Raw genomic sequence first — 27925 nt, forward strand, 5'->3', positions numbered from 1 at the left:
GGTGGTACTTGCTGTTTATTTTTCAACCTCTTCGCCTCCTATCCACTCCCCAGGCACTGCCCTTCTTGAATCACTTCCTGCATCTCAGCTAGGGTGACCAGATAGCAAGTGTGAATAATCAGGACAGGAGATGGGGGAGTACAAGGCACAGTACTATATAAGTACTATATAAGACACAGCCTTGAATATCGGGACTGTCTCTATAAACTCGGACAGCTCAGCACAAGCACACCCTTTGAATAGTGTATAGTTTGTGCTGCAGCCTCTCCTTTTGAAGATTAAAGACTGAAATTGCTTATTATGGGAATTAGTAGCTTTAAACTGCTCCTCCTGCTACGATACATTGTAGCAACTTGAGGAATTCCTGTTTCCTTCTCACAGGGAGAAAGATGCAGACAAGACAGAGAAATTAAAAGCCATTAAGAAGCAACTTCCTCCCTCTCTACTCTCTAGGGATGCATCTGCTTACCTATTGCACAGCTGTAGATTAGCAAGCAGCTCAGTAACAATGAGATTTAGGACTTTACCCTTTACCTGTGTGCTCCTATGACCCTCCAAACAGCTTCAGTGACGCAAGTCTACTGCATCCATCCCAGGAAACATTGCTTGCATTTGTCTGTCTTTTTCTCGAGTAGAATGGAAAGCTGGTAATGCCCACCCCCTCCATGCCCCAGGTTACCCTAAGGAAAGGGCTGTGTGCACCAACACCCAACCTACACAGCCACAAGCGAGCTGAAGTCTTAGCAAGCTCACCATAAGCGAGGGATACTTCCCTGGAAGTCAATACAGAGGAGAATGAGCAGAGGCTGGTGCATAGACAGAAATCGGGGGTTTGGGATGGTCTCCCAACAGGGTGCAGTGCTAATGATAAGAGGACCTTTGCTCTAGAACGGACACAGCAGGAGACCGACTCGGGCAGGCAGCCTATCCCCTCCTTATCTACGGCACTGAGGAGACAGCAAGTCGAGACTGGACTCACTCATTTATAAAATCGAACTTGAAATATTTATTATAAAAATACTCAAACTGCACCTTGGGGGGGGGGTGGGGGAGAAGCCAACTAATGTTAGCGTCCAGCACTGCAGTCAGTGTGCGTGTCCTTGGCTCGCCAGTCATTCCCCTCAGCATACTGCAAGCAGCATATAAAAGGTCACAGACTCATGTCCTCTTCCCACTTTGACACATCTGCTAGTCTCATATTTTGCCACATGAAATCGATGAACATGGAGGCTTGCAATAAGCGGCCGAGTCTCTGGAAATGGCGCTCTGTAAAGAGGAAAGAAAAATTATGGCTAAGCAGAAAGGGTTAAGTTCAAGGAAAATCAGAGAGAATTCTCTTCTCTGCCCTGACTGAGGCTAACGGGGGAAGGAGAGGATGCTGAGTGTGTATCATCTTCACAGACTTTGAACAATTATTTTTCAGTGCTGGTAATAAGACGCCAGGAAGCAATTATTCATTCCACATAGCACTGGTATGAGGATGGAAGGACAATACAGCTGGCAACACTATACTGTATTGTTGTCTACAAGCTGTGTCCGAGGCACAGCTCAGAGACCTGGATCTAGGGCATGGCTGAGATCAGACGCCATATGCTGGTGCTGGAGGAGTTGCCACTGAGCGAGACAACTGTGCCAACGTTTGAACGGAGCTGAGATGCGGTCTCTTTTCTAACTCACCGGTGTAAGGCAGAAGGGATTCCACAGCAGTTTTAATCCCCTCATACTGCAGGAGACACTCTGGCGCTTCGTGCTTTAGGAGGGTTTCAAGGACAGCCTGAGCCTCATGGCAGTTTCGAGAGTTTGTGTTCCATGTCACCAAAAACTTCAACACTAACTCTACAGAGAAAAGCCAGAAATTCAGGAGTGTGCGGTTCACACACGCAAGCTCAAGGGCAACATCACCCCACAAGAGATGCCAGTTCAGGAGGGATCTGTTTTCATACCCGCCAGGTCAGGCAAGCTTCCATGCAAGACTGAGTGACAAGCTTGGGGGCCAATAGTAATTGTATAGAGAGTCCCTCACTGGATTGATTGAGAACAACTAATCATAACGTATGGAAGTGGCCTTGTGAACAGAGATGGTGACAGGGATGCAAATCTCCGGGTTCTAAATTCCTAGCTCTGCTCCGGACCCAACTTGGGCAAGTTACTTATTCTCCTGTGTGCCGCCATTTCCCCATCTGCAAAATAGGGCTAATAGAACGTAGCTGCCTCCTAGGGGCATTGTGATGCTTTGACACACCTGGATGGAAAATGCTACCAGGGTGAAAAGGAACAGAGGGTCCTGTGGCACCTTTAAGACTAACAGAAGTATTGGGAGCATAAGCTTTCGTGGGTAAGAACCTCGAAGTGAGGTTCTTACCCACGAAAGCTTATGCTCCCAATACTTCTGTTAGTCTTAAAGGTGCCACAGGACCCTCTGTTGCTTTTTACAGATTCAGACTAACACGGCTACCCCTCTGATACTTGACAGGGTGAAAAGGAACATTGCATGGCAGCAGTGTGTGGCCACAGACCAGCCTGTAGCTACCTACATCACCACTGGCACCCTTACTGATAGCAGCAGTCGCGCTGGGCAGGGTGGGAGGCCAGTGATGAAGGAGTGAATAGAAGGAAGATTCTAGTCCTTCTAGTTTCAGTACAGAAAACAGGCTTCTAATCTAAAATACTCTTTTAGTCACATGAGCAATAGCTCAACTAACCTTTCTGATCCTTCCGCAGTCTAAGGATGTTCTTTTCTAAGTTCTCTTTCCCATTGGTTTCCTTAAGGATAACTAAAGGGGAAAGCGAAGAGACAGGAAATAATGGTAAGATTAACTTCTAGAAAATAAAAAGGTTACAATCAGAAGCCAAGCTTTGGAAGCAGAAAGTATCCAACAATTTGGGGTATTTAATGAGTGTGCAACACTATATCTTAAGGCGTGCTGTTTTTTTGCGTTCACTCAGAATGTTTAGCATACTGTACTGCGTCAACACCCTGGCTCAGCCCAATTCCTCATCACCAATGAAAACACATGAAAGCTAGGCCTAGTTTCTCTGCCAAACTCTAAACCTGAATCTGATCTCCGGGAAAACCAAATCAGCAACCTGACCCTCAGCGCTGTGAAGAGCTGTTTGTGGAGTCACTGCCATGAGCAGACAAAATACTGCAAAGTAACAATTAACCTCAATAAAGAGTCTGGTTTCAGGCTGTTGGCTTTAGGGATGAAAGCTGCCCTGTCCTCTAACTCAAGGCCCACTGCCCCTGGACAGTCAGTCACTGTGCACGACGCTTAGAGGAGCCATTGAGGTCTGTAAAGTGCTGTGTTTAACGTCGGTCATGCTCTGACCTTTCCTGAGATGCGCTTGTGCTTTGAGATCAGAGGAAACATTTGCTGTTGGGCACAATGCAGTGGGGCATTGGTGGTTTCAAATAAAAAAATAGAGGTGACAAGAAAAGGGGAAAATAGAAGTGGGTGGCTCCTGGACTCTGGGTTTCTGTCTCCTTTACCTGACAGAAGGGAATGATTTGGAAGACTCCAGAAAGAACATTGACTGACAATGGACACCTACCCTTGATCACTGTCAGCACCGTGTGTGGCCGATCCAAAGAGATTGCCAGCCCTAAAGCTTTCAGGTATTTTTTCTCATGGAGCAGGTTGGAAAGCTCTTGATCTCTGTAATGCAGTCAGGGAGAAGAGGTTGTCAGAGGTTCGTTTGCTTGAGAGAACAAAACGTTATGCAGAATGCAGCAAATTCAATGCTAACAATGCATAGAGATTTAGTGCCAAGAAGATAATAAAAGTAGGCTAGCCAGTGAAAACCACAGTGCCCTCATTGTGTCGATAATTATCCTGGCATTATGTTAAAGGGGTTCCTGAGCTATTCTGTGCTGGCTGACACAGGAGAAAATGAATGATGAGTAAGTTTCAATGGTCTGACTTGGCTTATCTCAGCAGTACAGAACCTTGAAGTTCATTGACTTCCAAGCTAATAGTTATTATATGAAGATTTTATGGGAAGCAAAGATAACCTACACCAGCGGATGAAGAGCTAAGAGAGATTACAGGGCAGACAACCAGATAAACAAAGGCTTTGCTTTATGAATAAGAAGGAAAGGGAAGGCTTTAAGTGCAGTTTCATGGGGATGGCACATGATAAAGGAGAAAATATACTATCCAAAGTATTGCTCAGGGTTACTCACTTCATAATCTGCTCCTCTTGCTTAGCTTGCTCCTCTTCCAGTTCAATTTCTGTAACATCCTTTAACAGATCACAACACAACCGCTGTCAGTCTTGCTTAAACAGAGTTTGATTTCCTGCCCATCTTTTCAGCAGGAGCATGTGCTCCACAACAAGATCTTTACGTGGGGTTTCAAATGCTGAATCTAGCTGCTCCCCAAATTATGTACAGTACCATGGACTTGACCCTTTCCCCTTCGCTGGTGTTCCCATTGTGCCTTTCATTGCTTGCAGGCTGCTCAGGGCCTTTTCCTGTCTCTGCCTTTAGAGAGAAGTAGCCAGTGCTGTTCTCGGCTGAAATCAGTATCTGCCTATCCCCATTTTACAGATGGGGAGGATGAGGAAAGCAGAACTCAGGCAGCCTGGCTCCCAGTCCTGCATTCTGACCACTAGACCACACTCCCTCCATTCTTTTCTTAAAGCAAATTGAAGGAGGACCATGTACGATACCTTCCACAGGATGACACAGGAATCGCTGGATGCTGTCACGACCAGGTCATCCTGTTTGTTACAGTGGAGACCCCACACTTTATCTTCATGACCGTCTAAGGTTTTCACACACTCATTTGTTTTAATCGTCCAAAGTTTCAAGAGCCCATCGGAACCGCTTTTGGAAAGGGGAAAGAGAAACCAAATGTAAATCCCTGGATTTAAATCGGCACTGGACAGTCCTAGTCTTGCTCTGCTGCAACCTGTCAGAAGTGAGGGCTTGGTAAAAGTGACACTCTCACACCATCACGGGACCCTGTCAGGTTAAAAATCATTTCAAACTAAACCAAATCCCCGATCATGGCAGTATCTGAGGCACTCAGAATCCGAATGTATGTACCCTCCCAGCAACCCTGGGAGGCAGGGCAGTGCTCTTATCCCCATTGTACAGACAGGGAACTGAGGCACAGAGAGTAAGTGACTTGCTGGGGACAGGAAGTCGGTAGCAGATGTGGGAACTGAACCGGTGTCTCCCAAGACCCAGGCTAGCGCTTTAGCGGCTGAACCATTCTTCTTCTCTGAACTAAGAGTTTTAAACCCCAATGTACGTCTCGCTGTGTATGCAGTTCATTGGCTTTTTCCATTTCTCTCTGCTTGGAGAGTGCAAAGATCATTCATTCAGGTTTTATTTCTGTTTACAACTAGTAAAGGCAGAAAATCCTTTCCTTGAGGGGTCTGCATTCGTTTCCCTTTGGCTGATTAACCCTTCCTCTGCTGCTCACGCCCGCCACAAGAGGTGAAATGCCCCTTCAGAGCTGCCCATGTATTGGGTATATCTCATGTCCCAGATAGTTCAGTGGAGGTTATTGGAACAGAACAGCACAGGTGCTAGACTGGAGGACGAGTAGGGGCGGAACTAGCACTTCAGGAAAGCTGAGCAGAAATCGAGGATTTTCCCATCAGCAAGGTGAACGTACAATTTGCTTCTGGGAAAGGGCTACAGTCAAGGCAGCTGGTGATGACTCATCTGGTTGCTGGTTTGAGACCCAAATCCAGTGTCAGCATAAGCAGGCCCAACTCCCTCTGACTTCAATGGGAGTCTCACCTGCTTACTCCAGAACTGAATGTGGTTCCCTCTCTCGTCAGAATCCCACCTGCCGAGCACACCTCTCTCCCTGGGAAAGGGGATTTTCAAATCAACAACTCAACCTCCCGCTCAAGCCTCTGTTCGCTGCACTGGCCTAGCTTCACTTAGGCTCCTAGAGAAAGGTCATACCTACTAAGCAGCTGTGTCCCCCGGCTCACGAAAACTATCTTCAGCACAGAGGCGTCGTGACCTTCAAAAGTCTGGGTGGGAAAAAAATAAGTATAAAAAGAAGTAACAGAATATTAGACAGCCAGGTCACAGGGGAGACCATGCCTCGCTGTTTGGGGCTAAGAGGCAGTTTGGAATGGCGCTCTTCTTTCACGAGAACAAAATCTGTACCCAGATTCTAGATAAAGAAGTTCCAAGCAGGCAGACCATATCCCTGGAACCCGTGTTTTGCTACAGGGTGGGAGAGGTAGGAGGGAAGAAAAGACGCACCCCAGTACTACTTTATAAAAGCTTAGTGTAACTGCTTGAACATGCAATCCAAGGTTAAATCACAGCATGATCAGAGCGAGACATTTACATTAACTGGATCAGTCAGCTGCTGAAAAGTTGATTCACCTGCTTATTGTGTCAAGCAAACATTCAGATGGGAGATAACACCATCGGGGAAGAGTCACGTGGGGATCACAGCACTAGGACTACTAAGTTATCTAAAGGTAGGAGCATGCAATAAGAAGGGTGCAATTTAGCATCTACCTCCTCCTAATAATGAGACAGACTGGAGAGATGTTTCTCCATTGAAGACCAAGAGTCAAATTACTCTGTTCTATGCCCATTTCCTCCAAGGTCCTATCTCTGTCCCGTCAATCCAGCCTGCACTGCTCCTGGGTTGGCCAGAGAAGGAAGCAGGTTACTCAAGAGTATTGCTAAGGGGTTGCTGCCTGTGCAGGCCTGGAGGCCTGGAGAACAAACCCAGGCCTGAACAGCTTTTCCCTCATCACGGCAGTGTTGTTACACTTCTGCTAGTCTGGCCAAGCCGTGTCTGTTTGGAGCAGCCCTGACGAATCTCTGCCACATTCAAGTGTTTGTCTAGACGACCCAGGAGTTTGAATTTTCATTACCTTCAGACAGCTGAAGTCATGAAGACCCCACAGCTTCACAGTGCCATCTGCTGAGGAGGTGGCCAAGACTTGATCCACAGGAGAAAACTGCACGCACCAGATCCCACGCGTGTGTCCCGAGAAGATGCCCATCAGAGAGCAATCAGGACAGGACCACAGCTTGGCCGTCCTGTCCTGTGAGCCGGTGGCAATCAGTTTGTCATTTGGAGAAACCGCCACACTATTTATATCCTAGAGAAAGTCACACAAAAGGAGCGAAGCAATGAAATTCTCTTGCCAGCACTAACCAGGGTAGCCCAGGGCTGAGAACGGAGGCGTGAGAGAGGTACAAGTTCTGGCTATGCTCATTCTGAGCCCTCAAGATTCATTGTTCCCAGGACCTTACCTGTTTTACAGCTAACACACCTGTTACAGCTCAACTAGAAACTAAATACAACATTTTCCCATGATGTGATCTCCACAGCACATGAAATCTTTCCTTTTGTGCAGCTGTTCTATGCTTATAGGCAGGTGCCCCCAAGCCAAGTCCCACTAACTCCGTCAGTCTCAGACACACATCTGTTTCCTGTACTGATCTGAGATTCCTAGAGGAGAACTAAAACATCTGAATGAAAGCCACAGACAGAGAGGGGAGAAAAATACATGCCCTGGCTTGGGAAATTATTTTTTAGCGAAAGGAACAAATAGTTTCAGGGGGGATTTCCCTAGCCTCCACTTTACAAATAAATCATTGATTTTCCTTGTCTGATGTCAGTGGAAGTTATTTCACCAGTCATGTTACTGCCTGGAATCCATAAACGTATGTTTTACGAAGTACTGGACCTTGCGGCCAAAGGCACTCAAAGCACAGAGCACAAGAACTGCCTCGCTGAGCTTCCACAGAAAAAGAACCTTCTCAAGTCCACTGAGGTTTTACCTTGTCGTGACCCCTCTCCGTCACGTGGGCATGAAGGATTTCAGGGCTGGAGACCAAGCCTGCTTTTGTTTTGGCAGTGAGGGACTCTGGGAGATTCCAGACTTTGATCGTACAGTCTTGGCTGCTGGTGACTACAAAGCTCTCTTTCATTCTGGAAGCAGGAGTGGGGGGAAGATATGAAGAGGAAAAATGTCAAATGCAATAAAGCAAAACAATTGCTTCACCTGCACAGAGAAAATGGCTTTTCTTTCTCCAGCACCATCCTACGCACTCAGTTGGGATTTCAAACAGCTCAGCGTTTGAATGTTTTCAAAAGCTTCGGTTCATTTCATTTAAACCCTTACAACAGCCCCCAGCAGTTCAGCTATTTGCCACAGGCACCATTACTCCTCTGAGCCAAATATCACTTAATGAATTGCACCTTTTGAATACAGAAATTGGACTCCAAATAGAAACAAATGTGAAGAAAGGAGAAGAGTTTATAAACAAGCAAGATTTCCCAGCAAGGTCTATTATCTCTGTGTTTCTCCCCTTCCCTCTCTAAGTCACTGTAACGTAATCCAGGAGCTAGATGGATCAAGGCTCCTGCAGCTTTTTGTTCCTCTAGAGCAGGGGTCGGCAATGTTCGGCACGCGGCTCGCCAGGGTAAGCACCCTAGCGGGCCGGGCCAGCTTATTTACCTGTTGACGCGGCAGGTTCGGCCGATCGCGGCCCCCACTGGCCGCGGTTCGCTGTCCCGGGCCAATGGGGGCGACGAGAAGCCGCGGTCAGCACATCCCTCGTCCGCGCCGCTTCCCACCGCCCCCATTGGCCCAGGACGGCGAACCGCGGTGAGTGGGGGCCGCGATCGGCCGAACCTGCCGCGTCAGCAGGTAAATAAGCTGGCCTGGCCCGCTAGGGTGCTTACCCCTGGCGAGCCGCGTGCCAAACGTTGCCGACCCCTGCCCTAGACAAACTTGAGCCAGACGGACAAAGAGGAGAAGCGCAAACATAAGAGCTGGGGGTGGTGAGGCAACAGGGTGGGCCAAAAAAAGTCTCTCTTCCAACTTTATCACATTACAAGTCAACACGTTTACCATGACTGGCCTGGGATACCGCAGAGGCAGCAGCCTTGGTTCAAACAGAGTGTGGTTTCTTCATTGTGAACACAGACCACATGTAAGAAGACTGATGCCTCCGTTACCTTGAGCAAGACAGCGCACCCACTCCATGGGCATGACCCAATCCTTCGGCCACGCAGACCACATCGCCTGCTTTATCCATCCGCCAAACCCGGAGGCTTCTGTCCTGAAACAGGAAAGGAGGCAAACAGTTATACTTTTCTGACAAGTGAATAGATTAGTATTAATAGCCAGTGTGCCTGGTATTAAAAAAAATAAAATAAAAAAATCTATGCCTGCAGTCATTTCATCATCACCACTTCAGGGCACAGACAGACAACTGTAATGAGGGATTCCATCTTACAGGACCAAGCAATATTCATAGAATCATAGAAATGTAGAACTTAATAGATTACCTAAATTCACCCTCCTGTGCTTAAAAATCTTTCAAGGGGATTCCACAACCGCCCTATTATCCTTTTCCAATGCTCAGCTATTCTCAGAGTTAGAAAACTCTCTTAATATCCAACCTAAATCTCCGTTTCTGCAAACTAAGCTAGACAAATTAAAGGTCATTATAATGGTAAGCTACAGTTTACATTAGTTACTTTATTTCTGAGCATGTTGAGACAGCCTGCCCCTTGTCTCCTTACCTCTGATCATCTATGCTACACGCTGCTCCCAGCCACTTTTGCAGCAATGAATAGCTCTGAGCTCACATGCTTACTAAGAGTAGCACAAATACTAAAGATCCCAGGAAGATAAAACAACTGGGATTTCCTGTTGGGCCAGTATAATAAAACCAACCCATATTTTTCTAAGGACAATGTTAAACAAATGATAGGATTTAAAAAGAGCTTGGATATCTCTAGATATTCTCTAGAATTTCGAAGGTGGAGTGGACAGAAGTTTCCATCGGTACAAAAGCCCTTTCCAAAATCAAGGACAATGAGCAGAAAACTGCCCACAACAATAAAGGTCACTATAAGCAATGGGCCTTACTAAGTACCCAGGAAAGGAAATATTAGATTACCTTAGCACAGCTAGAAAACATCAAGCCCTTTCTGAAGACATCCAGGGCAAGAACGGTTTCTGAAAGGAAAGACGGCAGCAATTATTGTTCATTATTTGTAGCGCCTAGGAGCCCTAGTTGTGGACCAGAACCCTATTGGCCTAGGCATATTTCAAACAGAATAAAAAGATTAATTCTAAGCACTTCAGAGCAGGGTCCAATATAAAACAAGAGATAACAGATGGAGGCAGACAGATGGGGCAGCACAAGGAACAATGGGAATACTGGTCAGCATGCTCAGCAGCGGTCTCAGCACACCACTGGGATAACCACTGCCAAGTTGCTGTGATGGCTACGAAAAAAAAGGGGGGTTTTAAGAAGGGTTTTGAAGGCTAATGAGATTTGTGGATGGTTACAGGGAGCACCTCCCACGCATGAGGGAAAGCAACAAAATATTGTATTTAGACAACAGAAATGCATGAAATAAGGCAGAGTCCACCGCCCAGTAGGGGTGAGGGGAAGCTCTGTGGCACTTAAAAACACACCTACGCTGTGAGCTCTGTCGTTTTCTAGTAAGTACTTGGCTACGTTTGTGGACCTGGTGTGATTTGATTAGACACTTGCAGTCACAAAGTGCATTAACACTCAGAGTCGGTCTTCGACCCCCCACACCCTATCTAGAATTTAAGGGGATTTCAGTGCTGGCGAAAGATACTAAACCAACAGCCCTGGAGAATAAAGGCTTCTCTTTAAGCAAAACAGGGACAGCATGGAGAGCAGCAGGCGCTTCCATGCACAACGCCTGCAGAGCAGATGCCTCCATCCTGCTCTGGAGAACTAGAGGGCACTGCTGCCACCACGCAGACGAGTCTTGGGAGGAGAGAAGCCAGTTCCAGGGGTGACCCACACAGCTCCTCCCTGCCCATTGCAGAGCTGACAAGCCTCTAGGTCCCTGCGTACCTGTGTGGCCGTACAGGATCTGGCAGTGCGACGTTGCCAGCTCAAACACTTTCAGCTGAGGGCTGTTGGTAGCCACAACAATGTGAGAGTCAGCAGGGCCAAGGAACCGCACATCCAGAACCTCCTCGTTGTAACCTGCAAACTGGGGGCAACGAAACAAGAGACAGCTTAACAGGCAAGGAACGAGCTGGCGACAAAAGACCCAAATGACAGCCACGGTGGCTGGTAGCACTGCATTCATGTGCATTCCTGGGGATCTTTCATTTGATGCCATGCTTAAAAACAATCTCACATAGCACAGCCTCCATTTAAATACATAGACATTTAAGGATGTGGAGCATTCCTCGATGGTCTGGCCCTCACTGCCCTTTCGTCTCTGTTTCATTTCTTTAAGAAGAAATCCCTGCAAAGAACAACCTATAACTCCTGATGCCAGGTCTTTGGTTCATACTGCATAGACACCAACTCAGGACAATGCAAAGCTCTCCCAAAGAAACCTTATCAATGAACCTGTGCTCTGTGCATTGGAAATAGATCTGAGTACCAAGGAGAAAAGGGAAAGAACATAAGAACGGCCATACTGGGTCAGACGAAAGGTCCATCTAGCCCAGTATCCTGTCTTCCAATAGTGGCCAATGCCAGGTGCTTCAGAGGGAATGAACAGAACAGGGAATCATTAAGTGATCCATCCCCTGTCGCCCATTCCCAGCTTCTGGCAAAAAGAGGCTAAGGACACCATTCCTGTCCATCCTGGCTAATAGCCATTGATGGACCTATCCTCCATATACTTATCTAGTTCTTTTTTGAACCCTGTTATAGTCTTGGCCTTCACAGCATCCTCTGACAAGGAGTTCCACAGGTTGACTGTGCATTGTGTGAAAAAATACTTCCTTTTGTTTGTATTAAATCTGCTGCCTATTAATTTCATTTGGTGACCCCTAGTTCTTGTGTTATGAGAAGGAGTAAATAACACTTCCTTATTTACTTTCTCCACACCAATCATGATTTTATAGACCTCTATCACATCCCCCCTTAGTTGTCTCTTTTCCAAGCTGAAAAGTCCCAGTCTTATTAATTTCTCCTCATATGGAAGCCGTTCCATACCCCTAATCGTTTTTGTTGCCCTTTTCTGAACCTTTTCCAATTCCAATACATCTTTTTTGAGATGGGGTGACCACATCTGCACACAGTATTCAAGATGTGGGCATACCACGGATTTATATAGAGGCAATATGATATTTTCTGTCTTATTATCTATCCCTTTCTTAACGATTCCCAACATTCTGTTCGCATTTTTGACTGCCGCTGCACACTGAGTGGATGTTTTCTGAGAACTATCCACAATGACTCCAAGATCTCTCTCTTGAGTGGTAACAGTTAATTTAGATGCCATCATTTTAGATGTAGCAACAGCTGGGGAAGATGGAACCATTTGACAAAATGTTGTCATTGGACATGGAGTTGTCCCAAGGTACGGTGGGGGAAGAGAAGAGGCACTGAGGTTTGGTACATGGTACCTGCTTTCTGAGCTGAAGCGTCTGGGCATCATAAAAGATGATATTATGCTCAGCAGTCACAGTTGCGATCTCATTTTTCCCAGGTACCAGCATGCAGTGTGTCAGACTGTGTGTGCTGCTCTCTTCTTCCTCCTTGGCGTCCACACGTTGGTAGGGCACGGGCTGGGTGTACACGCAGGCAGCTGTGGCGGCTTCCCAGATGTGCAGGATCCCTAATGCATGGGATGTATACTGCCTGTAAGTGGCATTACGTTACCTGCACAGTATGCTCAGAAAGGTCCTCCGAGGTGTGTCCGTTCAAACTCCAGCCTTGTCTATAGGAGACAGCTGTGCTGGTGTAACTAATGGTGTGATTTTTAAACTGATTTAGTTCCGTGGATGTGAAAGGCTGCCTGGACACTCTGACTTTGGTCTAAGCCAGACTTATTTCAGGTTAGCTAAAATTGATTAGGAACAGGTTTAAGCTAAACCAAAATAAGCCACTCAAACTGAAGTGTCCACAGAGGGGTTTGCACTGGTTTAAAACTCAATTTCATTTAAACCAGTGCAATTTTCTCATGTAAACATGATGCCTAAGACAGAAGGTGTTTTCTAAATTAAATCTAGACTATGAAATCTGAGCAGGCGTTCATCCCCCACTCATCACCGTGGTATCTGGGACTGTAAAAGCTTAGCAGAGATGGGGAGGGGGAGAAAGTGCTACCTTAAATATCCCAAGAGTGCCAGAACAGGCTCACTGAACTGGACCTGGCTTTCAACAGATACAAGACAATGGAAAGGGTGCCGAGCCCTGACAATGGCTGGCCACAGAGTGTAATTTACTCCTTCTTACACCTGAGTCTGGCAGCGACAAGACAGGAAATTCCACGGGGCTCACTCACCTTTGCTGCCAGCTGTGAGAAAGTGAAGCCCTCGTTTCTTCACACCCAAGTGTGAGAAATCTCCATCCTCGGGTAACAATACTGCAGCTTCCACGCTCTGCGAGAGACATTGACAAACCATGAGGCGCAGTAAAAGGTAAGTAGAATTTAACAGCCTGAGTAACCACTTGGAATCAAAAGCAGGTCCTTTTTTTCCTGACTAGAAGTCAAATATCACCGGGGAAGTAATCTCACCTCATATATAGGGACGGTCCTCTTGGCTTCTCTTGTTTTCAGGTCCCATACCATACAGATTTTATCACGACCAGAGCTGCAACAAAGGTTATAAAGAAAAATTCACTACCAGCACCTTCCAGCCAAGAATCTCAAAGCAAAGTCAGACGTGGAGCTGTGGCTGGTCAACCTCTCTCTAGGTCAGGCGCGGGATGAACAAAGCCACACACAACCCTGTGAGGCAGTTCAGTATTATCTCCAATTTACACGTGAGACACTGAGGCACAGAGCATGATTAGGTGAAACCCAGACCCTCAACCTCTCTCTCTCTCGGAGCCCTAACGTGCTGTATTGTCACCCCTTCCTTCTCTCAAACAGCAAACCCCATGGGCAGCACGAGAATGCCATATGTTTCTTGGGGAGAGGGAATCTGAATGGATATCTGATAAGCCCATAACAAGTTTACCTGATGAGCGTGTCTTTATCTGCAGCAAAAGCCAGAGAGGTGACAGCACTGTAGTGGCCGTCGAGAGAGGCGATACACTTGCTGGATTTCAGGTCCCAGATCCGGATTATATAGTCCATTGAGGAGGAGAAGAGCTGCAAGCGGGAGATATCGGGATGGAACTCAACGATGCTAGCAAGGGAGGGTAGAGAGAGATTAGCATAATGCAGGCACAAACCAATCAGCATCGTCTCTGATACGGCAATAACGTAAATGTCTAGCATCTATGACAGATCATTCACATTAGCTGAACTGGGCTTAAATTATTGACCTCCTTTGTGGAATCTCATTTATCCACAGTCCGCCCACTGGGAAAATTTACCATAGGTCTTTGCCCTAGGAAATGCTCTAAAGAGTCCATAAACTGTCAATTGTGGGTGTCTGAACTGGAGCTCCCAGATTTCCTTAACCACATCATCTCCCTCCCTATCTTTTCCTCCCAAAGCAACAGCCAGATATAGCCCTGGTCCCTCCGTTAAGCAGATCAAAAATCGGAAACCGAGAACAGTTTTGGACCTGCTTAGTACAGTCATTTGCATTTCCCTTACCCAGAATGCTCTTCTTACTCAGTCATCTCAGGATAATACTAATGACCAGACTGGGATTGAGCCAAAAGGACTGGCAAAGACTGCAATTGTACAGCAAGATCTGCTAACAGAATTGGGGTTACAAACCCAGATCCCCAAGCTGCTGATCCTTATTTCGGACAGAACACCTGGGTGGAATTTCAGTGTTTTGGTAAAACTGTCTCTGCTAGTTTCCCTAACGGAAAATGGAGGATAAGAAGATTTTCTCCTTACTGTACAACCCCCGTAGATCCTTTCAGGTTATGCGTGCAGTACTGTTTGACTACATCCCAGATCTTAATGGTGCTGTCACAGCCACCTACAAGAAGAAAGGACATGAAGGAATTAACAACACAGCAGGGCTGGGACACTAGCAGTTGTATCAGTTTCACAGATTACAAAAGCAGAAGAGGGAAAATGAAAGAGAGAACAGTTAGTCACAACACCCAGGGAGGTTTCACGGATTATAGCACTTTGCATTTTCAGAGGGCTTTGTAAGTATTAACTCACTGGTCCTCACAAAAGACAGGTACGGTTACTGTCCTTACTCAGAGATGAGGACCCTGAGACACAGAAAAGTTAAAGGACTTGCCCAACCCCACCCGCACCCACTCCCTGACAGAGAGTGAGTTTCAGAGCTGGATTTTCTGATTTCCAGATACGTGCTCAGCCCACTAGACAAGCTTCTCTCTAGGTGCAGGTGATAATTTGTAGAATTTTCAATTAATAATATATTTTTACATAAAAACAATCTTCTTATTGCAATAACAGGAAAGTCTTGAGAGGCTCTCAAGTTCTCTTTTGATTTTATTCGAACAGCAGGGGTCACTGTCTAACATCACAGAACTTAAGGTCATTTCATCACAAAAACAGACTCCCCCATCATGCGACACTGAAGTCAGACTGTACCTGTGGCCAACAAAGTGGAAGTGGGGTCAAAGATCATGGTGGCCACTGGTGCCGTGTGCATTGCTTTCCACGTACGTCTACACTTGTTCTGTCGCCATTCCCACTGCTTTAACAGCAATGCCCGGCTTCCCGTCACAAGAATCTAACAGAAACACACAGCAGGCAAAAGAGGAAAATACAGAGATTAAGTTAGCCAGTATATTCACATTCTGCATTATGTTCACAGCAAAATTCAGAAAACCCAGAGACAGACAAAAGCCAGGAAATTTCAGTTACCAAAAGAAGCTAATTCTGAAACTAAATTTATTTCCCAGCATTTTTTTTTATAGCAAAAGCCTGGAAGCCATATAAATAACATAAAAATGTAAGTACATCACAAATGAACTGGACAGAAACGCAATGCTGTAATGCAACAAACAGATAAAATTCTGTCCCCCCGCCCCAATATATATATATATCAAGTAAGTTTAGAAGCAACTGCTAGTCTTTCAGAAGAAGGCATTACAGATAATAACAAACAGCTAATAAAGACCTGTTGTAATAATTGGGCCTATAAATTTACTGTAATTGTGGTATGTGAATAAGTTCATAAAATGTCACAATAACCTAGAACAATAAATAGTGACGGGGACAAGATGCAAAAGGGACACAGAACCTATTAGTACAAACAAAAAGGCCTATTATAATATAACTCAATGACTGTGTTAAAATTATGCCTGGTAAACAAGAGAAGGATGGGACCAGAAATTGACAGATCAAAATTGGTGTGTCGGAAATTACTCCTAATTGGTAAATAAATTAATGAGGGAATGGGCTATTCCACCAATCGTTCCCTTTGGGGTCCCTAAAAGAAAAGACTTAGGGGGAAAATAAAGTTCAAGCTAACAACAATTACTGGCTGGGAGAGAGGCAAAACAGAAGAAGCTAGCTACACCAGCATGGCTGCCACTCCCACCATCTTCTGGGACCCTGGGATCCACCATGACACCACTGGGCCTTCGTCATCCTGATCCTGAGAGATGTCCTGACCTGACCAGACCAGGCCAGAGAGAAGGACCCAGATGACATCATCTCTGCTGGCTCTGGCTAAATCCTGTTGGAATCCCAGAGATCTGGTTCCTGCTGTCACTGTCCTCCCCCTGGTATGTTCTTTTTCTTCCTGACCTTCCTTCTCCTTTTTCTTATTTCTTTCCTTTTGTCTTCTGTCTAAGGCCTGGTCTACACTAACCCCCCAATTAGAACTAAGGTACGCAACTTCAGCTACGTGAATAACGTAGCTGAAGTCGACGTACCTTAGTTCGAACTTATCGCGGTCCAGATGCGGCAGGCAGGCTCCCCCGTCGACTCCGCGTACTCCTCGCGCCGAGCAGGATTACCGGAGTCGACGGCGAGCACTTCTGGGTTCGATTTATCGCGTCCAGACAAGACGCGATAAATCGAACCCAGAAGTTCGATTGCCTGCCGCCGAACCAGCGCGTAAGTATAGACAAGCCCTAATAAGCATCCGGATTAGCCAACCAAGACTGTACATTTTGCAACATTGCCGTAAGTTAAAAGCAATGCTTTAAACAGCCCGATGCTGGTACAAGTTTGCCAGGTCTTGGAGTGGCTGATGAGACCATGTGCCATGCCTATGTTTCTCCAACAGTGAGGTTGCAAGTGAAAGTCAACACCAGAGACAGAGACTGAATTTTCTCTCTTTACTATTCTTTTCTCTTCCCTCTTGTGTTTGCCTTGTTTTGTCTTCTAGGAAACAGTACTGGATTTTAACAGCAACTACAACAGCTCCAGTCAATTTCAACTACCTTCTCTTTTCCCCAAAAAGGACAGTTATTACCACCTTTAAAATGTGAAAGTTGTTAGAATTAAAGTCTTAACGTTTTACATTTCACATGTTTTCGTGGTTTTTCTTTCTTTCCTGCATCTTTAGTAAAAGGTTAAAAAACAAACACACAAATTAGCAGTGTTTGCCAGTGTACTAAGAAGATGATGTCTCTGTTTACGAAACCCTGAACTTTGTTTAAAACTGTTCAGTGTTGGACAGTGACTGGGTCACATTAACATCTTTGGCTCTTTGGGTCATAATATTCCATCAAAATTAATACCATAGGCTCCAATCCTGCAAACTCTTAAGCACGTGCATATTTGCAAGAATGGGTCTAGAGTTAACTCATGGAGTAAATTAAAATAGCAGCTGGTACAATCTATGCCCATGAACAAATTGAATATATTTGATTGCATCCCTTTCGCTCTGTTTTTTGTCTTCCTAGATTATAAGATTTTTGAGACAGGGACCATTTCCCTGTATGTGTTTGCTCGGAGCTTGTCACAATATAGTTTCAATCCAGATTGCTACCTCTGGGCACTATTGTAAAATAATTATTAAATAATAATTCCCTTTAATTTATACAGGATGCAAGTTTGTTGGAAGTAGCAATTCAGACTGCACAAAATTTATTAGAAAATCCTGTCAGAAATTAAAGATGGGAGAGTCCAATCAGACCCCATTTGGACCATCACCCTTTGCGAGTGCAGGATGATTCCATGCAGAATATTCTCCAGTGCTGACATGATTATTTATGGGACCTATTAAAGTGGGATGGAAAAAAAAGGAACCAAGTGTAACTTGTCACATACCTCATCATCAGGGCTAAGAACAAATGATGTAATGTCCTCTTGATCATCCTATAAATGGAAGAAAAAGGCAGTTAAATCATCTGTGCAATATTTTTAACTGCCATGTTGGCCTATTCTCTTTACAAGTTTTACATGGCCTACACATGCTACATCGTTTCTTGCGCTTCATCACAGAATCTCCTGCAGAGGAAACTGCAGAATACCCATGAACAAGAAAGACTAACAGGACTGGGTACAATGTACAGGGCTAAGGAATCCTGGTTCCCACAATGCTACACTTCTTTCCCTGACTGAGCAGTTCCAACCTGTGGACATGCGGGACAGGGACAGAAACAGGGTGAAGTGTGTGAATGAGATATCTTCCCAGGGAGCTGCTTCTAGCTTTCATTTAGCTCATGTCACTGTCAAGTGCAGACTCTTCATTTCAGTGGCAATCCAAAAGGTGAATAATTTCCAGAGAGACTGTTCACAGGCAAGTTTCCTACTCTGACCAGAAAGCTCCCATGCCGACTATATTGCTTCAGCCCACCAGGATGCATGTCTGCAAGCATGTTTCACCACTGGGGTCTGGAGTTTGAGACTAAATCCAGTTTCCCATGATAAATAACAAGTACATAAAAACCACCATGCTGGGTCAGACCAATGGTGCATCTAGCCCAGTGTCCTGGCCTCAGAGTGGCCAGTGCCAGCGCTTCAGAGGGAATGAACAGAACAGGGAAGTTTCGAGTGATCCATCCTGTCGTCCAGTCCCAGCTTCTGGCAGTTGGAGGTTTAAGGACACCTGGAGCATGTGGTTGCATCCTTGACCATCTTGGCTAATAGCCATTGATGGACTTATCCTCCATGAGCTTATCTAATTCTTTTTGAACCCACTCATACTTTTGGCCTTCACAACATCCCCTGACAATGAGTTCCACAGGTTGACTGTGCATTGCGTGAAGAAATACTCTCTTTTGTTTGTTTTAAACCTGCTGGCCTATTAATTTCACCGGGTAACCCCTGGTTCTTGTGTTATGTGCAGGAGTAAGTAACACTTCCTACATTCATGATTTTATAGACCTCGATCATATCCCACCTGTAGTCATCTCTTTTCTAAGATGAACAGTCACAGTCTTTTTCATCTCTCCTCATATGGAAGCTGTTCCATACCCATGATCATTTTTGTTGTCCTTCTCTGCACCTTTTCCAATTCCAATATATCTTTTTTGAGATGGAGTGACCGGAACTGCACGCAGTACTCAAGGTGTACCAGGGATTTATATAGTGGACCATGACTGCACGGATCCCACTTGGATGGGTAGGAAAGTGGTCCATTCAAGAAGAAAAACCTGTGTGTAGTACAAAAGTACTGGGAAAAAATACATTCCCTTTCATTCCATGTGCAGACAGTGCTTGTTCATGGAAACTCAGAACTGCTTCTTTGCACCAGTGAAAAAGGCCCTCTTTTATAGTGAGACATGAAACTGTATTAGCCACTTCCTAGCAAGAACTAAACTTTGAAAATGTTTTCAAATCTCATAGTAGCCAGGGACATTGCAAATAAATAATGTATCTGTCTAGATACAGATACATTTCTCATTCTTCAATACTCAAACTTTCTTCTCAGTGCCTTTAGATGAATGCCCCAGTAATAAAGGTAAAACACCCTTTGAAAGTCATTTGAAAATACTGAATTAAATACATCACATGTTAGTAGATAAAAGTTAATCTAGAAAACTTAAGTTAGTTTGATTTTGCATCATCTCACCTGTTCGATGCTATGAACAAGGGCTCCTGTTGCTATGTCCATTATATTTAGTTTCGTTCCACAGGGGCAAAACATGTGTTTTCCATCTCGGCTGATCTAGAAAAAAAAAAAAAAAAGTCTATGGCACCAAAAAGAGAGTTGATGTATGTTTTTATACATTAACACATCATTGTTTACTTTCCTCCCCAAAGACTTCAGTAAAAGAATTTGGAGTTTGGCATTACCTGAACTTTCCCTCCTTTGTAGAAAGGCTCAATTTTCCTAGACACAGCATAGCTGAAAGGAGAAAAAGAAACATAAATAGAGAACAGTTAAAATAGACTGATTTGTTTACACCATTTGCATTAAAAGCACTTTGAAGTGATTATTCATATGCAGGAACACTATATGTACACGTCTTACCAGAATTAAACCTGCTAGAAAAATTGTTGCTAAATAAATATCAGAAAATAAAAAAGACCAATATGTGCTATGTATAGAAAGAAATGGATTATCTGAGTCATGTACCAGGAACATAAATTACAGTAAAATGCTTCTACGTAACTGCTCAAGTCTATTCCTGTAACATCTTTTCCTTCATGAATCCCTGCTTCAAGTTTGTGAAGACAAGGGAGTCCAACAACAAACTACTCTGGATTTCCCAGAACTATTTTATTGTTGTGTTCAGGGACTAGTGAAAGTTGAGTTTCAAATAGAGATGCGTTATCCCACTAAAAGCGTCAGAGGCTGACATGGCAAACATGCCCCACTGAGACAGCATTGTAACTACCAGTGATTCAATGTGCATCATGTTATGTTTAGGTGATCTGGAACCAGGTGATTCAAATGGAGCAGTGTAAAACAGTAGCTTGAGCACAAAATCTGCTCACTAGCTCCTTATCACAGTGATGATAAAAAGCACTGTTAAACACCTATAGAATGCAACAGACGATAAGATCCTGTCAAAAGTGGGTTTGACAAATCCGACCATTCTCTACAGTACGGAATCATTCTGTATTAAATCTACCCAGCTTTTCCTTAAGGAGATGAGACCAATATGCCAGAGGTAGAACCAGAGGTAGAACCCTCACTCCCAATGTGTTCTGTGGGTGTTATTAAATAACAACTATTAAGCGGCAGCACTTTGGAAGGAAGGGAGGAGAGCCTGGGGAGGGGAAAGCAACTGGTATCTGACAAACTCGATATCACGTGTATGTGACAGAATCCCAGGCTTGTCCCATCTGCACAACAGCACAGAGACTGGCCACTGGCCTGGCACCCTCCCAGCCACCTTCCTGGCAGACACCCCTATGCCACAGTACCCCTTAGCGCCACAGCAACACCAGGGCTCCCACCAGGGCACCCCCAAAGTGATGGCACAAACGGGCCCCTCCACATTGGCGGCAGCACAGGCAGAGAATGCCTCCCCCACGCCACCCCCAAAAGGCTTTCGGATCTCTGAGACACAAGGGGCCCCACAGGCCCTTTTTGCTCCCCGGGGAACTCAGCTCCTCCCCCCCCGGCCCCTTGGCTCCCCGGGGATCTCAGCTCCTCTCCACACACACACCCCGGCCCCTTGGCTCCCTGATGCCCTCGCCGTCCCCACCGCTCACTTGGATTTGAAGCGCACGGGGGCGCTGCCGGGGCGGGTAGCCGCCATGCTCCCGCTGGGCCCCTCAGCGGCTCGGAATCTCGCTTCCCCGCCCCCCCACCGATCGCAGGGAGCACATGTGGTTCCGGCGCTCTCAGGTTGCCAAGGGCGAAAGCATCACTTCCGGCGCTCCCACCTGACGTCACACGTCACCTCTCCCGGGCGCCATATTAAGTACGGGCTGGGCGTTCGTACCCCGCCCCCCGGCCATGTTGAATGCGGGCAGATCGTGCCGGGGGCTGAGACAGGGAGACCGGTGTGTGCTGTGGGGATGGGATCCTTCCCCCTGCCCTGCCGTGCAGCCACCTCTGGGGGGGTAGGAAACAAGGCCACCCACAGCAGCCTAATGCCACTAGTCGGTATTGGTGTCTGAAAACTAGAGTGACAAACTGGGATTTGGCCACTACACCAGGTTTTACCCCCCTACTCCAGATACTCATGCTGTGCCCAAGCGAACCGGGTAGGGGTAGGATCTACTTTTAATATATATTTTATTAACACATTGCTGCCTCCCGTAGCCTACGAAAAAGCAAATTTTAAGCAGCTTTTGCACCTAGCCCACAGTTTCAAACAAGGGGGGGGGGGAGAAGAGAAAGATGTGATGGCTGTCAATGCCAGCTAGTACTTGTACGTCCTTCATCATGCAGATGGTCTGGTGTATTGGCAGAGCAGACACTGAATTTGCCCTTAATGTTTACAACAGCCCTTCAGGTTATAAGCAAGTCCGATGGAGAAAGGCAGACATTTTCAAAAAGCAATAGAGGGTCCTGGGGCACCTTTAAGACTAACAGAAGTATTGGGAGCATAAACTTTCGTGGGTAAGAACCTCACTTCTTCAGATGCAGAAGTGAGGCTCTTACCCACGAAAGCTTATGCTCCCAATACTTGTTAGTCTTAAAGGTGCCACAGGACCCTCTGTTGCTTTTTACAGATTCAGACTAACACAGCTACTCCTCTGATACTAGACATTTCCAAATTAGAGTAACTGCATGTGCAGCTGTATTACACGTGCAAAAAGCATTTTGTACACTTGAGACTGGTTAAGCATGCAAAAATTCCAGGACCCACCCAAAAGTTCTGTTACTCTTAGCCTCTAGGGGTACCCGCCTTTATCCAGGTCCTAGGGCTCAAGGCATAACCCTGTCAATTTAGGCACCCACCCTTACCCTTCTGTGAGCTCAGGCATAACCCTACACTCTGCAGGATCTTTTACCAGTGAAAGAGCTTCACACAGTAATATCCTACTTAACGTGTGTTTTTTGGTGATTGTTAATAAACAAAATACACATGCTATACAAACAATGCTCACCACTCCCAATAAGACAGATTAACTTTTCTTAATGGCCAGTCAGGATCAGGTCCATCTGGGGGACTCCAGTTTCTGCATGATGTCAGTGGCAGAATGTTGAGGTCTGGCAGCTCTGTTCTTGGGGCTGTGTCCTGAAGTTGGTTCCCAAAGAACTTCCTTTTGGACCCCAGTTTATATAGCGAAACTGGAGTCCTGCTTAGCTATACCTTAACTAATGATTTTACTAATCAATCCTACCATACTGTAATAAAATTCTCTAACCATACTCCTACACCATCTTAAATAATTTACACCTAGCAAAATTAATTATGTAACAAAAATCAAAGAATCAGCAATCATACAGAAAAATAGGCAAGTGAGGACCATAAAGATAAAACAATAAAGAAATGAGGATTTCACAGCCTGATAAGTGATTTCTTGCCAGACAGAATGCTATCAAACCAAGTTTTCTTTAGCCACCTTAAGATCTGTTTCTTTATCTGGTGATAGTGGGGGCTACTAGGACAGAATCTCCTTCTTAACAGCCTATTACATTGTTTTAATGTAATTTAGATGGAAAGTGAGGATGTGACTTCCTGCTTCTTAGATAGTGGCTGCTGCTCTCTTAATATGGCTGCAGACAAAGGCCTTATCCTTACACACATGGGCATAGGTAGAACCCCTTGGACAATAAGCATCTCTATGACAAATTAGTGCAAGCTTGTTCATTCTGTACTGTGTTCGGGTTATGCCTCATTATGAGATTAATAAACTTGTACAACTGGGTATCTGAACATATGATTGCTCTACAAGCGCACAGATTAAGTGTCAAACGCAATTATGAATAGTGATCATTTACTTCCTAATGGTAAAGCATTTGATAAACCAATTACAAAGACACTCTAGCCAGGATTAACCCCATTTGGAAAAAAAGCAGAGACAAGTGGCTACTCTTAAGGCTGCTTTGAAAGGTGACAATTTGGGGAAGGAACAGCCTGAGGCAGATAGATTTGCTCTTACAGACACTGCAAATAGCAAGTTGTTTACTGGAATAATGAATGAAACCAAAAACTGTCAGTAAGCAAATATTTTATTACACACTGAAATTTATACCGTCCCCTAGAAGCAGCATTTTTAGCACTGAAAGACATTCCAATAAGTTTGACATATTGTACGCACAGACAGTAACCAGGCCACCACTTTCTCTAAGCATCCTATTTAAGTGGTTTTGCTCACTAGAGGGCAGCATTTCCCCTGCCACACAAACTACTGAGTAGTACATATGGAAGTAAAGGCCTTTAAATTGCTGCCTCAAATTAAATCATAACTCATTATAGCAGGGCACAACATCCTCTTATTCTGTAGAGCAACGGTTTTCAAACTTTTTGCATTGGTGACCCCTTTCACACAGCAAGCCTCTGTGTGACCCCCTGATAAATTAAAAATGGGGGGAGGAAATTTAATGAGGGCTCATGACCTCCATGTAATCACCTTGCAACCCTGAGGGGTCACGAGAACCCCTGCGTAGACATTCTGCCCTACCTGAAAGCATTAAATCCATTACCTTTCTACAGCAGTTACAACAGAGCCCCAGTCTCACTATAGGCCTCTAGGCACTGCTGGAATACAAATAGAATAGCCCTATTCCAATGCAGTACCAAAAGAGCATCTTATACCTTTGGGCTTTGTACTACACCACCATAATATGCTCCTGTCAGCATTACTCACTACAATTTGACTACTCATGCAGTCAACTTATTTTGCTGAGTAAGGGCTGGAGACTCAGATGTTTTCAGCGTTAAAGACTATTGGTGTTTAAGTGAGATTGTCTTCAAAGTGTCCCATTTATAAGCAGAACATCTGCATTTAGTATATTCATCTAGAAAGGGGTACAAATGTGGAATGTTGCTGAGGTGCTCCACATACTCTTGATTGTTCATGTGTGATCCATGGCTCTTCGGACTCCCAGCGTGTGCTGGAAGAAAAACCAAACATTTCTGTTTAGAAATACCAGTTATACCAGACTTAAAACAATAACACCCCAGTATGTCCCTCTCCTCCCAGACAGGACCGACAGTGTTATTATCAGCCACCTCCCATTGGCCTGAATTATAGGAACATGGGTTTTATTCCCCACACATTGGGTCTGTGGGCAATAAGCTTAATGCTCCTGTTGCTGTAGGCACGGTGATCTCCCCAGAAGCCATTGCAGAGGCCAGAGGTGATTTTCAGACAGTGCCAGAGAACACCCTGTGCCCTACCACAGCCTGATGGCAGTTTGGTGCTAATGGGGAAAGGGCCCTGGAGAGACAATTAGCCTCTCAGGCCTCTGAGGGCAGGCACGGAGCCAGCTCACCAGAATGCGAGACTCCAAGAGACACTGGACTCCATGCAGAGCCCAGGAAGAAGTGTGGGATCCCCTGCAAGGGCAGGTCCCTAGCAGCCTAGGCACGCTGGGGGCCCACAGTCCATAAGGCACCAGTAGAACTACACCTCCCAGCATGCCCTGTGGAAGCCAGCCCACAGCCAGAGAGGAAGGGTGGAGCAGGGCATGCTGGGAGGTGTAGTCCTTGACATATGCCCGCCGCATGCACTGTTAGGACCCCCCCCCCCACCCCCACCATAATGCCCAGTCACCCAACACAGCACAGCACCTGGGGTGACAGCGGGGCTAACCTGCCCTTCTGCAGTCTGCTGCCAGGCTCCACACCATCCCTTGCTCTTATCGGCTACCAAGATCTGCTCCCCTTGAGCTCACCTGTAGGAGAGTGTTGCCAAGTCTCACAAGGGGGGGGGGGGGGGGGGGAAGGGGAGTGGCACTGCCTTTCGAAACAAGCCCAACCCCTTTCAAAACAAGCTCAGCTCCTTTCAGAGGGAGGGCAGTGGGGGTGTTTATACAAACTCCACCATTTTTTCAGTTGTTCAGTTTTGCTGCATACAACATTGTGACACATTAAAATAATAATTTGTGTGTACATACATTAAGAAATGTTATCCTTGCTCTCTCCATCCTCCACGGTCTCTGTTGCCTCAATGTTCAACGCGGGAATGTACTACCATATCCTGGTGTGGGACAAAATCCTGATAACAAATCCCCAGTCTTCTTAACCTATAGCGGAGGTGCAGTATACGGCGCAGAGTCATCCATCCTGTTCCAGTGCTTGGACTGCTCTCGGGTGAACAATGAGAACACTTGTTCCACATCAGCATTACTCAGTAGGGAAAGTGCAAACAGGGCTAGCTCTTTAAAGCACTGTTCACCACTACTGTCTTGAAAAGTGTATACTTCCACCCAGAACTGCTCCGCATTGTCATCATCTGTGCTCTTCCATTGCTGGAAGTTGATGGCTTGATACTGTGCATCCAAGGCCCCCAAGTCATCTTTGAAAATTTTCAGCATGGAGAGGTCATTAGTTGAGGTTTTCCCTGAAAGAGAATAACTGATGGACTGAACACAGACATAGATTCCCACAGATTAATATTTTCTGGAAGTCTCAACTGTACTTGTTTAGCAGCTTCAAGAGCATTGTCAAGCTTTGCATCTCCTAAAGCAACAGTAAACAGTTCTTGTGGAACTCCTTACCTGAGGAGGTTGTGAAGGCTAGGACTATAACAATGTTTAAAAGGGGACTGGATAAATTCATGGTGGCTAAGTCCATAAATGGCTATTAGCCAGGATGGGTAAGAATGGTGTCCCTAGCCTCTGTTCGTCAGAGGATGGAGATGGATGGCAGGAGAGAGATCACTTGATCATTGCCTGTTAGGTTCACTCCCTCTGGGGCACCTGGCATTGGCCACTGTCGGTAGACAGATACTGGGCTAGATGGACCTTTGGTCTGACCCAGTACGGCCTTTCTTATGTTCTTATGTTCCAAAATTAACAGCACACAGTGCCAAGTGGCTGGCTAGGTTACTCAAATTGAAGTCAAGGAGTTTGCGATCAGATAAAGGGATACTTTATATCAAGAGAGTTGTTTCTAGAAAGTATCAAAAGGGTAGCCCTGTTAGTCTGGATCTGTAAAAGCAGCAAAGTCCTGTGGCACCTTATAGGCTAACAGACGTATAGGAGCATGAGCTTTCGTGGGTGAATACCCACTTCTTCAGATGCATGTAGTGGAAATTTCCACTACATGCATCCAAAGAAGTGGGTATTCACCCACGAAAGCTCATGCTCCTATACGTCTGTTAGCCTATAAGGTGCCACAGGACTCTTTGCTGCTCTTGATAGAAGAGTAGGAAAGAGACTGGAGGGCATGTTACCGTGATTACTCAGGTGGTGAATATGTACCAAGTCTCAGGGAGCTGTGATAAAACCAGCTGTAGGAATGCGAGACTAAAACAACTCTAGATTGGCTGGCAGCATTTCTACTGTTTTACTGGTACACAGCTGGATAGAGTGACATATACATTTGATCAAACAGATTCTCATTCCTTTGGAGATGTGTGTAGACAGAACTTTTCTTTCCAATCATGATGCTACAGCCATCAGTCCCAGTCCCAATACACCTGCTGAAATCCAGACCAACATGGTCAAGAAACTGAATCAGTGCTGTAGCAATTGCATCTGCTGTTTCACTTTCCAAACTGACTAATCCCAAAAATGCAGATACAATTTTGTTGAAGGAGGAACTGAAGTAGCGCACTACAATGCAAAGCTGTTTTACTGCAACAATATCTGTGCTCTCATCTATAACCAGTGAATACTTAGACTCACCAATGTCTGATGAGGTCAGAGAACATACAGGGAGCAATAACATTGTTTTATTAATGCCATGCATTTTGTGCGATGCAAACTTACCTCTTTTTCGAACGCTGATCCGACAACTTCCCCAAGGTGATCCATGGAACTAATTTCTGAGTGGCAGGCAACGTAGCAGGCCAGATTTAAATCTGCTTGGTGCATCGTGGTTGAAGGCTTTGATTCTGTAAATCCAGTATCTGTCAGGTGCATAGAAGAAAATGGTGTTGTATTTGTTTCATGTTTGTCAGTCCCTGCATGATGTGCACGAATCTAGATTTTTACAAAATTTGCATGCAGCTTTACTGTCGTCCTCACTAACCACAGGCTTTATCCAATCTTCCAACTCCTTTTCTTTTACCCACACCTTTTGGTAGTTGTTTCTATATTTTGCCCATTTTGTTGACGGCATACTGCTCTTTTGTTAGCTTAACATCAAAAT

The 27925-nt window shown here is 45.4% G+C and overlaps 1 protein-coding gene, 1 long non-coding RNA gene and 1 other non-coding gene across 3 annotated transcripts; all 3 read right to left on the bottom strand.

Annotated features, from left to right (window-relative positions):
- Positions 1-998: 998 nt before the first annotated feature.
- TBL3 (transducin beta like 3) lies at positions 999-21484 on the bottom strand. Its single transcript, XM_065411939.1, has 22 exons — positions 21420-21484; positions 20052-20103; positions 19828-19923; positions 18081-18128; positions 15444-15585; positions 14769-14853; positions 13930-14100; positions 13485-13560; positions 13251-13347; positions 12370-12581; positions 10853-10994; positions 9914-9972; positions 8964-9067; positions 7781-7931; positions 6865-7095; positions 5927-5997; positions 4672-4828; positions 4184-4242; positions 3553-3656; positions 2703-2774; positions 1678-1836; positions 999-1266 (listed from the first exon to the last, which is right to left on the bottom strand). The coding sequence occupies exons 1-22, from the start codon at positions 21464-21466 to the stop codon at positions 1151-1153; spliced, it is 2451 nt and encodes an 816-aa protein (XP_065268011.1). The 5' UTR covers positions 21467-21484; the 3' UTR covers positions 999-1150.
- A 2342-nt stretch (positions 21485-23826) lies between these two features.
- LOC135884936 (uncharacterized) lies at positions 23827-27678 on the bottom strand. Its single transcript, XR_010561723.1, has 3 exons — positions 27544-27678; positions 25726-26171; positions 23827-24720 (listed from the first exon to the last, which is right to left on the bottom strand). It is a non-coding gene; the product is annotated as an uncharacterized LOC135884936 (long non-coding RNA).
- On the bottom strand, positions 24853-24982 carry LOC135885226 (small nucleolar RNA ACA64). Its single transcript, XR_010561741.1, has one exon. It is a non-coding gene; the product is annotated as a small nucleolar RNA ACA64 (small nucleolar RNA).
- Positions 27679-27925: the final 247 nt, after the last annotated feature.

The sequence above is a fragment of the Emys orbicularis genome, chromosome 10, assembly GCF_028017835.1.
Source record: "Emys orbicularis isolate rEmyOrb1 chromosome 10, rEmyOrb1.hap1, whole genome shotgun sequence".
NCBI classification, from domain to species: domain Eukaryota; kingdom Metazoa; phylum Chordata; order Testudines; family Emydidae; genus Emys; species Emys orbicularis.